Here is a 12,457-nt window from a genome sequence, read left to right on the forward strand (position 1 = left end):
TTAAACCAAACAAGTTTTGAAAGTTTAATATAGCTGTAGATAAAACTGAGCTTGCAGTGTTAATGAATACAAGAGTCTGTCATCTCCTATAGTTCAGATAAACTTGTACATTTATACAGTTATAGACTGTCATGCCAGAAAAAAAAGCACTTATAGTTAATTCCAATTTGAATATGTACAATTTACACTATAATTCAAGCATAAATTCAGCAGCAGAGGACACAGACCGGCTGTGCAATCAGTCACTTGTTGTCAGCACAAGCATTAGGGCTGGGCTAAAATGTTAATTAGGGAAGGGGGGGAAAAAAACCCCCACCCCAAACAGTGGCCACACCAATAAAAGAGAAATACTAAGCAGCAGTGGCTTCCTAGAATAAATAACTAGAGTTATCATCCATGTTTGTACTTTTATTGATGAGGGACGTGTTCACTGTCCCTGTAACAAGCTGCACACAAGCCTCAGAAATCTTGCAGCCAGCAAGGACAGGGGCACATTTTGACTGAAAAACCCCAAACTCTTCAGTTAATCATAACTTAATGTTTTCTGTGGCACAAGTTTAATAAAAGCAAGGTTACTTCTCCAGTGTTTCCCATGTTATCAGATACTTTCACCCAGGCTCCCGAGTCAGCTGCAGCCACTCAGGCTGCACGTGTGTATCACAGCTACTGCACTTCTCCCTGGCACCTATTTTAAGTCCAACTTGTAGAACACATCTACAGTGCTCCTACTTCATCAGTCCTGTGCACAGGTTCAACCCAAAGTTCACCAAACAAACGGCACTTGGCTCTCCCAAAGGCAGGACCTGCTACAGGCAGGGGAAACCAGGCACCTTCCCCATGGATTTTGGGAGGAGGAAAGCTGGTGGCCAAGAGACATGGCTGTGAGACACCTCTGCTCTTAGTCTGGGGACACATCACATTAACTTTTCCATAAAGAAAAGTCAACTGGACCGCAAGCCATTCCCAAGGCCGATGGCAGGTGAGTAGGGAACCCACCTTGCACCAGCACTCCCCTTCCAGGGCCACAAAACTGGGGGCAGAGCTGGGAAAAAGGGAGAAGAGAAAGAGAAAGAGAAAGAGAAAGAGAAAGAGAAAGAGAAAGAGAAAGAGAAAGAGAAAGAGAAAGAGAAAGAGAAAGAGCGTTCAGTTGTAAGGGACCTACAAGGATCCTCTAGTGCAACTGCAGTGTCCCAGAAGGGCAGCAGGTTGGTTGGGTCACACTCCAGCAGCAGAAAGGAGGCAGTGGTCTCCCATCCACCCCAAATGAATGAGTTTTTGAAGGGGGGGGGGTCAAGCTGCTGGGTCCTTTCCTTTCAAAGCCAGCCCCAGCTGCTCAGGCTTGCTGGCAGGACTCATCACCCAGCTGTGCCACGGGTTGCCATTAATCTTCGTGGCTCTCTGGCAGTGTTTTTTACCATTGACACCTGGCCATTGTACATCATCATTTTCGCTGCTGGTCCAGGGCTGGTAAGAAAATCAGCAGTATTTTATAACACATCCTGAGGAAGTGTTAGCAAATGGGAGAAAAGAAGCCCAGACCTTACCTTGCCACACAGCAGTCTGCTCGCCCTGTGTGCAGAGCACAGGCTCAGCACACAGGCTCAGCACACAGGGAGCAATGCATGCCCTTCCCTTCAGCAGTAACATGCAGAGGACTGGACATCCTCCAAGAGCATGCAGTGCTGCTCAAAAACTGCCATCAATGATGAAAAGAAGCCAGTAGAAAGTCCTTGGGTGTACAGCTGCTGGGTCATACGCTGCCAGAGCACCGAGCCACAGCGCTGCCTGAGCCAGCCCTCCAGCACTGCCGAGTCTCTGAGCTCACATTCCATGCCAGCAGTCTTCTCCTCAAAGATCATCAGCTCTGCTCTCATTAGTCCTGTAGCAAGCATCAGTGCTCATGTGGGATGGTGCAGAGCACGAGTCAGAAGTGCCCATCCACAACCACAGCTACATAGGCACCTTCTGACCCACCTGTGTTCATGTGTGGGATCTGGCCGTGGTCTCCAGGGCTTTGCACACACCTCCTGACCCACGTGTGTCCGTGTCTGGGACCTGGCTGTGGTCTCCAGGGCTCTGCACGCAGCTGTGATCATGCACAGCCCTGTTTCTGGCCGCTGCTGGCAGACCTCTTCCTCCAAGAAGGAGCCCCAGGGAAGCCATCACGACCTGGCTCCCAAACACATCCCACCCCACACAGGTGTCTGGGTACCACACGATGCTGGGGGCACCCACACAACACCCCATCCCTCCCGGCTCGACCCCACTACAGCAGATCAAGACAGAGAAGGAAACCCAAACACAAGCATGGAAGGATAACAAACCAACCATTTATACAAAGTATTACTCATTATGAAACCCACAGGGTCAACTTCAGTTAAGGACATGTTTAAACATCATTTTCACCACAGAGAAAGCAGTAAGGAGCCACGTGCTTGGGACTCGCTGCGACTGCGAGACAGCAGCTCGTGCAACCGTCACCTGAACAGGGCAACGGGGCCACCAACACCCAGGCACTGCGGAACCAAGGGCTCTCCACTATAAAACATCTGCTTGGCTTTATGGAGACATCAGCTATTCCTGTGTTGAGCTGTTCCATCAACGTGAGAAATCAAGCCCATCCTGCCTATTTAAAATGCTTTTCTCCCACATGTGTTATGAACCACGAAGAGTTAAAACACTTTTTACTAATCATATCTAAAGTGTGCATTTTATTCCTTTATTGATTGATTCACCTAGGCTTATTGACACAAGTTCCCTCTCTAAGCAACGCCTCATGAAACACACGGTCACTTCTTTTTTAGGGGGAGGGGGGAGCCTGAAAACGCAGGAAGAGAAAAGCCAAGAAAACTGTTTAAAGCAAAATAGACCCCAGCAGTTAATTTAAGGCTAGCAGAGTCGGTGTTAGGAACTAACACACACGCCTTCCCCTCGGGAAAAGATGAACCCAAACCAGACATGCACCATAACTACTTTGTCGAACAGAACGTCACGATTCACATCAGAAAAAGGCAAAAAACAACCCCCTTTTTTCGACTCAAAGGATAACTTACCCTGAAAGTTACCACAGGATCTCAAGGGCTGGAAGGGACCTGCAAAGCTCATCCAGTGCAACCCCCCCTGCCAGAGTAGAGCCACCTAGAATAGGGCACATAGGAACTCATCCAGCTGGGTTGGAATGTCCCCAGAGAAAGAGACTCCACAGCCCATCTGGGCAGCCCCTGCCAGTGCTCTCAGGGGAAAGAAACACCCCTTTCCCACGTGGGTTTTTTTTCAGCATATACAGTATAAATACAGTAGGAGTCATGCCATAGAACTATATGCAAGAAATTGCACACTAGTATTGCATGCGTGTTGTGATACTACATGCCAAGGAGCAGCGGCTCTCGCCGCCCGTCCCGCCGCCAGCACGGGGATGCCCCTCGCTCTGGGCACCGCAGAGCTCACCGACACCTTGCAGGGCTGGCGGGGGGCTGCTGTCCTGCCCGCCCTGCCCCTTGCCAGCGGCGGCCGGAGCCGGAGGGGAGCGGAGGTGCGCGTCCCAGCGCCGCGGGGTTATGTGAAGCGGTCCGAATTCATTTTGCGCAGTTTGGGGGGCAGGTTCCCTTCCATCCTGCCGCCGCCTGACAGCTTCTGCAGCTTGGGAGGCAGGTCGGCCACCGACTGGCTCATGGGATCCGACATCATCTTGGTGGTTTTGGACACCAGTTTCTCCTCCGAGTTGCCTGGGACCGAGCTGATCCGCTGGAGTTTCATGGGTAAATCCCCCATGCTGTAGGCTTTCTCAGAGGTGGTAGAGCTCATCCTGAGGAGTTTTTTGGGGAAGTCTTCCCTCCCGGTTATTTTCTGCAGTTTGGAAGGGAGCTTTGTGCCGACCTCGTCGAGACCATCCAGGCACTCCACCGAGTTATTCCTCTCCTTGCTGTTGCTCACGGCGGGCGCTATCAAGGGCGAGGACATGAGCAGCATCTCCTCCTGCTCCTTCACGCTGTACGGCGGGGTGGGGACCTCAAACGTCGCGTGGAACTGGGAGTAATCGACTTTAAAGAACCCCTCTTCCAAAGAGATGACGGGGAAGAAACGGTGACCCCAGAGCACCTCATCCTCGGTGTAGGACGTCCTGGCTTGGCACGTCATCCCTGCAACGAGCAAGGCAGAGAAAGCCCCGCGGGTTACGGACAAGTGTGGGATGCACACAAACCTCGGGGTTTTCTGAACGTTTCAGTGAGACACAATTGATGTTTTCAAACGTAGGAAAGTAAACAAAAAGGCTATGGCATGCTTACCACTTACACAGAGTAGCTATTAAAGCATCATCCTCAAGGTGAAAGGAGCCAGCGATGGAGGGAAGAGAGCAACTGAATAATTCATGTCTGTTATTACATGGACACTTTTGAAGGAGCTGCTGACAAACAAAACACAGGGCTAACTGGCAACCCCAGTATTGAACTAGCAAGAGCTGCTGACTGTACTGTGATGGTGGACCTGTCAGGATCTCCACGTATTACGTAAGTCACTCCGTATTTTCATCACATTGACGAACACATACACACCCAGACTCTACTCTTTACATGCAGAAACCAAGCCCACGTTGGTGCCTCCCAACCCACCAGCCAGCAGTGGGCATGAAACACATTTATCCCTCTTTAAGGGCTTCACCAGCAATCTGCTCGCAGATCCATCGCTGCCAGGCTGAGATCCAAGCTTCAGGAAAATCAGCAAGGAAGAAGGAATATGACTAAGAGGCACAACGCTGCCCTTCCTCTGCATCCACCACCTCCCACCGTGGAGAAGGGTCCTCCCTCCTCCCGAGTACCCAGCCTTGGCCATCCCAGGGACCCATCTGACCTCGGAAACCAGAGGGAACCGATGACCATGGAGGTTTCGGGAAGAAATCTTGTTGCTTCTATTTTTTTTTTTAATGGTATCTGTGGCAATCTGTAAATAGCATCACCCTGCCATTTTATCCTAGCACAGCAAGCTGGAAAGATGACATTTGGTTTTCAGGAAGCTGAATCTACCTCTGCAAACACATCCTCTGCTTAGCTTGGCAGGGAGGTCTTTAAGTCAGGAGAAAATCAAAGGGTAATCAGGAAGGCAGCGGAAAAACGAGAGTGGGGCTGTAGTGAGGGGGAACAGGGGATGGACATGAGCCTGGTGACATACAGCCAGAGAAACAACACCGTGTTACACTCCCTGGTACTGCTCACGGGATCCAAGTTCTAGCTTTGCTGACACACCTGAGCATATCACGAGACATAAACCTCAGCTCTCTGGTTTACCAGAGAGAACGCGAGCCCGGGAGGGGTTTCGGCAGTGACGTGCCCGTGAAGATGCTCACAGCCCCGCAGCAGCAGCAGCACCCCCTGAGCACACACAAGCACTCCCAGCCCCTTTCCACAGCCCCGGGCAGGACACTGGGTTATGCTCTACAGCGTCTCTTCACCTGCTCACCGCCCGTTTCGGTTCTGTTTACTGCTTGAAGCGGAAGCAATCACATACCTAACGTGTCTGGATAAAAACGGTAATGAGAGTGAGTACATCTTCCATGTGTGTCCTTCACTCTGCAGCTGCTCACCTTCGCTGCTAAAGCCCAGACATTTCCTCCTCTGCTCCCTGGGACCCGACTCCGGAGCGAGGCCTCGTTAGCGAACGCGCGCGTCTGATCACGGGGAGAGCTGTGCCCGCGGGGCCTGTGAAGCAGATGGCTGCTTAACTCCACTGACCCACGCTCTAGGGAACAGAGTGCTGAAAAAGCAGATCTCTGTACAGCAGAGTTGTCAGGCAGTGCCTTGGCTGTGCCGTGGGCTTTGCCCAGGGGGTGAGCTGCAGCTCCAGCATGACCCAAAGGCTCCCGCGGGCCCAACGCTGCTGGGACAGCCACTCTATCCCTGCAGAGAGCTGATTGTTGGGTGGAAAGCCCTTGCAAGGCTTCCTCTTTGTGCTGGCAACGATAAAAACAAAGAGTTAAGCTTTATGGTAAAAGGTGCATGATTAAAATGTCATGAGGGGTGTCACGAGGGTCGTGGGGGGAGCAGGCAGGTCAGCGATGCTGCCAGGGCTCAGGGAAGGGGACCAGAGCCCAGGACTGGCCCAAAAATGCATCTGCATCCAGGATAGGCTGGGGGTGACCTGCCTGGGAGCAGCTCTGCAGAGAAGGACCTGGAAGTCCTGACTCACAACAAACTAAACACGAGCAGCAATGTCCCCTCTTGGGCAACAAGGCCAATGGCATCCTGGGGGGTGTTAACAAGAGTGTGGGCAGCAGGTCAAGGGAGGTTCTGCTCCCCTTCCCTTCTACTCTGCCCTGGGGAGGCCAGATCTGGAGTGCTGTGTCCAGTTCTGGGCTCCTCGGTCCAAGAGAGACGGGAAAGTGCTGGAGAGAGGCCAGTGCAGGATGATCAGGGGACTGGAGCATCTGTGTGAGGAGGAAAGGCTGCGGGACCTGGGGCTGCTCAGCCTGGAGAAGGCTGAAGGGGGCTCTTATCAATGCTGGTAACTCCCTAAAGGGTGGATGTCAGGAGGATGGGGCCAGGCTTTGTTCTGTGGCGCCCTGCAACAGGACAAGGGGTGATGGACATAAGCTGGAACACAGAAAGTTCTACTCAAACACAAGGAGCAAGTCCTTTGGTGCTGAGGTGAGGGAGCCCTGGCCGAGGCTGCCCAGGGAGGGTGCGGAGGCTCCTTCTTGGGAGGTTTCCAAACCCACCTGGACACGTTCCTGTGCCCCCTGAGCGAGGGGAACCTGCTTTAGCAGGGGCTTGGGCTGGAGCAGGTCTATAGGACCCTTCCCACCCCCACCATTTGGGACTCTGAGATCCCTGTCCCCATCCCCACCAGCTCCCAGGCCTGATGCCCTTGGCCCAGGGCAATGCTGGGTAGGGGACCCGCTGCTTGCTGGGTTTGGCTCTCCAGCCACCGTGCTGCAAGGCCATTTCTGCCTCCTCATCTATCACCCTGCCATCTCCCAAACCTGCTGCTGCCAGTGGGCTTTCCAAGGAGGAATTTTATACCTGCTTCTTATTGAAAAATGCCTCAGCAGAATGTCAGGAGAGCCAGCTCCACGCTTTGTTCTGTTGATGTATCCCTTTGTGAACTCACTGGAGACAGAAGCATTTGCAGGTATATAATTTTTCTGTAAAATCAATTTCTCTTATTCCCTACCAAACCCGAGGGTGCAGATTATTTAATAGCCTCTCAGGATGAACAGCAGGGACTAACACGCTCCTCATTACAAGGGGATACCTGCCGGGCTAAGCAGACGATGCTACGAGGTGCTAACATGCTCTGATAAGTCCTTGGACAAGAAATCAATTCTCAGCTTTTCTTCCAGCTCTGCTGTGTTTCCTGGCTCTCCCTTTCTGTTTTCTCAGCAAAGCCTCAGACTCCCAGCTACCAGCTCTGCAGTGCCTGTGTGCTATCGCCTCGAGCAGGCAGCTCACAGCAGCCCGGCGGTACCCATCCATCCCCTTTGTGCTACTGTAGCAGTAACAATGCAGTTGCATAAGGCACTGCTGTCCATGCCCCTTGCACACAACAAGAACCAGCTCTTCACAGGCATCCTAAGGCAAGGCTGGTGCTGCCTCCTTGGGAGGGTTTAGGCTGGGAATGGTGCTGGGGGAGGCCTGGGATGTGCACATCCCACACCAGCAACACCTCACCTTGTCCGGGGCATCCAAAAGCTGTGATGCTGTTTCCCATGCAAGGGTAAAACCAACCAGGGCTGAGGCAGGCCTTTCCATCACACAGCATCAGTGTGGCAGGGAAACACACTGCCCACAGCTCAGCTCTCCTCCTCCTTGTACCATGAGCTGCCCCTTTAACGGGTGCCTGGCCAGGAAAGCACTGAGCTGAAGATCAGTGGGGATTTCCATGTTTTCCCATTGAAAAAGAAGGAGCACCTGGGTGCAACCCACCACCAACAGCCTTTCTTGATAACTACCTCAGGAATAGATCCCATTAATGTTCTGATAACTATAGGTCTCCTATTTTCACAGCACTCTTGAATGGAAACTCCTCTGTTATTTGAAAAACACAGTTTGCTACATCCAAGGGAAGAGATTTTTTCATCCAGAGGCACTGCTCTTAAGAGAGCAAGCAATGCTGTTCTGTCTGAAAACCCTGTGCTTTCACAACCCTCACTCCAGTGTATTTGAGACCACCCCTACCCAGATCACCTCTTGCTGCTTCCAGGAATTACATTCCTTCTGCAGAAACCAGAAGCTGACTCTGTTTGCAGAGTATTCCTAAGTAATGAGCTTAAAGGAAGGCCAAGGCCAAAGTTTTGAGACTCACCTCCTTACCAGCAGAGTCTGAAACAGTGTTGAGAAGAGCTTTAGTACTAGACATCATTAGAAACTTTGCTACCAATTAAATCCAATCCTTTACACCCACCTGCAGTGACCTGGCATCCCTCTGTAGTGTCCAGCACATAAAGTCATGGTCCACAACCCAGGAGACTCCCAGCCGTGCACATTTAGGAACGTTTCCCACCAACTTCCTTAAATAAAGTCCAGCAGAGCAGCTTTGGAGGATGAGCACAGCTTAAACTGATGTATCTCCCCTCCTCGGGCCTGATGTGAAAGGATCTTTTTTCCTTCCCCTTATAATTTCTTTTTAAGCCTTCTCCTTCCAGCCTTCGCTCTAGCTGAAGCAAGTGCTCTCACTGGGGAAAAATGCATCTATCTGTCATATCATAAGTTATTAATTACAAGTTGTTATTTCAAATGAGGTAGAACTCGGTTTTAGAGCCCCAGCTGAGCTGAAAAAAATGGATGCAATTATCCCACCCTCAGCCGAGCAGCAGATTGGTTAAGCTTTTCTTTCTCTCTGTCTGTCTCTGGCAGGTTGAGGCTCAATACCCCATTTCCAGGATACACCGTTGAGAAACGGGGTTGTGCAAACACTTAGAGACTGCTGAGTGGGATGTGAGCTCCCACAGAGGAGGCCTGGTGCTGTCAGGATGATGCTGCATCCTAAACCCTGCTAATTCAGTTAATGATCCTGATAGCTCTTAGCTTTCCTACAGGATAAGCCAGGAAAGCAAAGGTCAGCCCAAAGGATGAGCTTTGGTTGCCATCAAACCCACCAAAAATCCAGTGTCATAGAATCACAGAATCATTTCATCTGGAAAAGCCTGTTAAGCTGATGCAGTCCCAGCCCTGCCCTCACCCTGCCCAGCCCAGCACTACCCCACAGCCCTCAGCCCCATGGCTTTGGGATCCCTCCAGGGCTGGGCACTCCCCCAGCTCCCTGGGCAGCCTGGCACAGGGGCTCACACCCCTCTCAGGGAAACAGTTCTGCCTCAGCTCCAACCTCAACTTCACCTGGGGCAACTGCAGCTCCTTTCCTCCTGTCCTGTCAATTATTACTTGGGAGCAGAGACTGACATCTCACAGTGTTCAAGGTGCAGCCTCACCAATGCCCAGTAGAGCTGTCCCCTTGCACTGCCCCAGGTCCTGTCCCATGCCTGTTGCACATGACATCCCCAGGACCAGCTCTGAGGTGCAGCGGGCGCTGCACACCCTGCTGAACACCCCACATATCCTGGGCACAGCTGGATGGGGACAGCCTGTCCTTCATCCCCATGCTCAGCCTGACCTCAACAACAGTCCCTCTCTGGTTGGTGCTGCCTTTAGACATCGAGACACATCCAACTAGCCAAGCACACGGTCCCTCCTGAAGCGGGCAGAGAACACAGAGCAGTAGCTGCTGCGGCTCCCCGCAGGCACAGCTGAGAGCTGCCTCTCGGAATGGATACGGGGGCAGATGGAGGACCGAAAAAAACCTGTAAATAAGTGCTTTGACTAATTCTATCCTATAATAACCCTCAAATTAGCTCTAAATTTCTAAAGTACCCAGATGGAGCTGGCTGGATGCAGGCGGTCTCTAGAACTCGTAATACACTGCCTTGAAAAACATGACAGGCGCGCTGTTATTGACATGGCCCTCGCGCTTTGTATCGCAGCTCTTGGCTGACAGGGCACAAACCACAGGCCACTGAGCAGCTTTTGACAGCCCCAGCCCCTGAGAAGCTCTTCAGAAGCGATTTAGGCACACAAAAGCCATAAGAGTCCTCTCCCTCTCTCTCTCTCTCCAAGGCAATGCCAGGAATTTCACCTTAAACTTTTTTGGTGTTTCTGGACTGGCCAAGGGCTGGGTGTGGGGATACCAGGAGATGTCTGTCTTAACGTGAAAACATGTAAAAGTTAACTTTAACCTGTTGGAGATGAAGATAGTTACTTTGGCGTTCTGATGACTCCACAGCACATCATCCCAGTGGCACCAAAACATTCTGGCATCCCACCCACCAGGCCTGGAGCAAAGAGAAATCATCCAGCAGAAGTTACAGGCAAAAATTCACAAACACACTCACATTTTTACATTTTCCCTGCTTACTTTCTTCTTTAGAGCTAGAGCTCTGCACGTTAAAACACCTGCCCCTGAGCTGGGTCCTGTGCAGGGGGGCGGCTCTTCCCTTCGCACACTTTACTGAGCATCTCGGGGGGATGTTTACCTCCCTGAAACCTGCACTTTATCTGTGAAGCCTCAAAAAGATGCACTGAAAATCAATCAGCCAGCAACATTAAATCAATAACTGACCTAAGCTAATTTACCACTGCAATCTAAGGCTTGGGAAGGCAACAGGAAAGCTTGATGTGACACTTGATATAAAACTATACCCAGCTCATCCTGCACCCTTGCAGGACTAAGGGAGGATTTACCAGCGTAGAAGAAAGGAGTTGCATGATTTCCATCTCTCCTTTTCCAGCACTGTAGAGCAAATACAGGGAGAGAAGCTGTTTTATCCCATTTAGCTCAGTAGGGGTGTGCCATCCCGATGTTAACATCTGGCCTCTGTGCCACCCTGTACCTGAGACACCCACAGATGTCTGAGTTCTGTGACACGTCAGGAAACAGGAGCCTGCAGTGGGAGGTCAGAAGCAAAGCTCAGAAGGAAAGGTGCTCTCGAGCTTCTCCTCTCCACGCTCGCTGCCGCCTTGTTCCGTCACGTCAGTCAAACCCACGGGCTGAGAAATGTGCAGCCTGACGGGCGGCTTCCCGAGCAGACAGAACGCGTGGTGTCTAAACTCCAACACCTCCCACCTCTTTGGAGGGAACAGCTATTTTTAGTGCTCACACTTTCCCCACCATAATTTCAGGGGGTAGCTTTCTGATTAAACTGGTGATGGTTTGAAGTGCAGTGAAGCTCTCTGTCAGTGCGTGGCTGCGTGCCTCTGCCAGCGTCTGCTTTGACACACGGGTACTTCTGCAGCCTGCTTGTCTCTGACAGAGCAATCTACCCATGCAATGCTCCTGATGGACCTTTCAGTTAAAAAGCACCTTTAGTTAAAGAGGACATTAAAAAGTTTGCTGAAATGCAAGAGACAAAAAGAGCCTTCAAAGATATCAGCTGTAAAAAGGTAGGGGAGTGCCCAGCCCTGGAGGGATCCCAAAGCCGTGGAGCTGAGGTGGGGTAGTGGTGGGCTGGGCAGGGTGAAGGCAGAGCTTGGACTGCTCAAGGTTCCTTTGCAACCAAAATGATTCTGAGATTCTAAAAAGGTGCACTGTGAATTCATGACAATACAAGAGTATGAATTCCAAGCCCTGCCTGGGGCTGCTGCACCCAGCTGATCCTCCCACAGCTGGGACAGACCACGGCTGCTGGGTAATTCTGGGTGTCTGACACACAACAGGGCAGGGAAACGTGGCCACTCCTCGAGGGGCAGCACTGACCTCTTGAAACTTCGATTCCTTTTCTAGAACACTGAATGCTTACTCACCACGTACTGCTGACATCCAGAAATCGCCCCAAGACACGGAGCTCAGAGGTGAAACAAGCCAAGCACGTAAGCAAAAGGGAGGCAGGGAGGCTCAGGGAAGGCAAGGCACACCTCCACGCCAGAGTCGGGCGTCAGTCTTATGCTAAACACTTCAATTCCTCATCGCACGGAAGAGCAGACCCAGGCTTCTGCTCTGCTACTCGATTTAGACACGTTGTTTATGCTCCAGCACTATAAATACCTCCCAGTTTATTCAGGCTGTGCTGTTCTCCCAGGAGCTATCTTGACACTTAAAAAGCAGCAGTGACAGCCAAGGTATTTTTTCTTATCAGCTGGTCCCCTTCTCGGGGCATTTCTTAATCACTCATACACACATAGTTTTCTGACACCTTGCAGACAGCTCATCTTGATGCTTCCCAGGGCCACAGCTACCCATCACGAGCAGCAATTCCAGCAGCTTTGGGAAACGCCACAGAACCTGTGTGTAAAAGCGAGATGCCACTGCCTGCCTGAACACTGCTCCCACGGCAAGGAGGGAGGGCAACAGACCCCACCTCCCCTCCTCCGAGGCAGCTCACCTCCCCTCTGCTGCACCAGCCACCTCCCAAAGGAAAGGGGATCAGAACCAAAGCACGGCGGCCCCCAGCCCTGCTGTTTTCCGTTCCTGCAAGGAA

At 51.7% G+C, this 12,457-nt stretch overlaps 1 protein-coding gene across 1 annotated transcript in view; it reads right to left on the reverse strand.

Moving 5' to 3' along the window:
• Positions 1-2,751: 2,751 nt before the first annotated feature.
• Positions 2,752-12,457, reverse strand: part of KCNJ3 (potassium inwardly rectifying channel subfamily J member 3) — a 45,487-nt gene continuing 35,781 nt past the window's right edge. Inside the window, exon 3 of the mRNA XM_010210404.2 lies at positions 2,752-4,139. Coding sequence (XP_010208706.2) covers positions 3,556-4,139 — 584 coding nt within the window. The 3' untranslated portion in view covers positions 2,752-3,555. The remainder of the gene's footprint in view (positions 4,140-12,457) is intronic.

Source organism: Colius striatus, chromosome 11, assembly GCF_028858725.1.
Source record: "Colius striatus isolate bColStr4 chromosome 11, bColStr4.1.hap1, whole genome shotgun sequence".
NCBI lineage: Eukaryota > Metazoa > Chordata > Aves > Coliiformes > Coliidae > Colius > Colius striatus.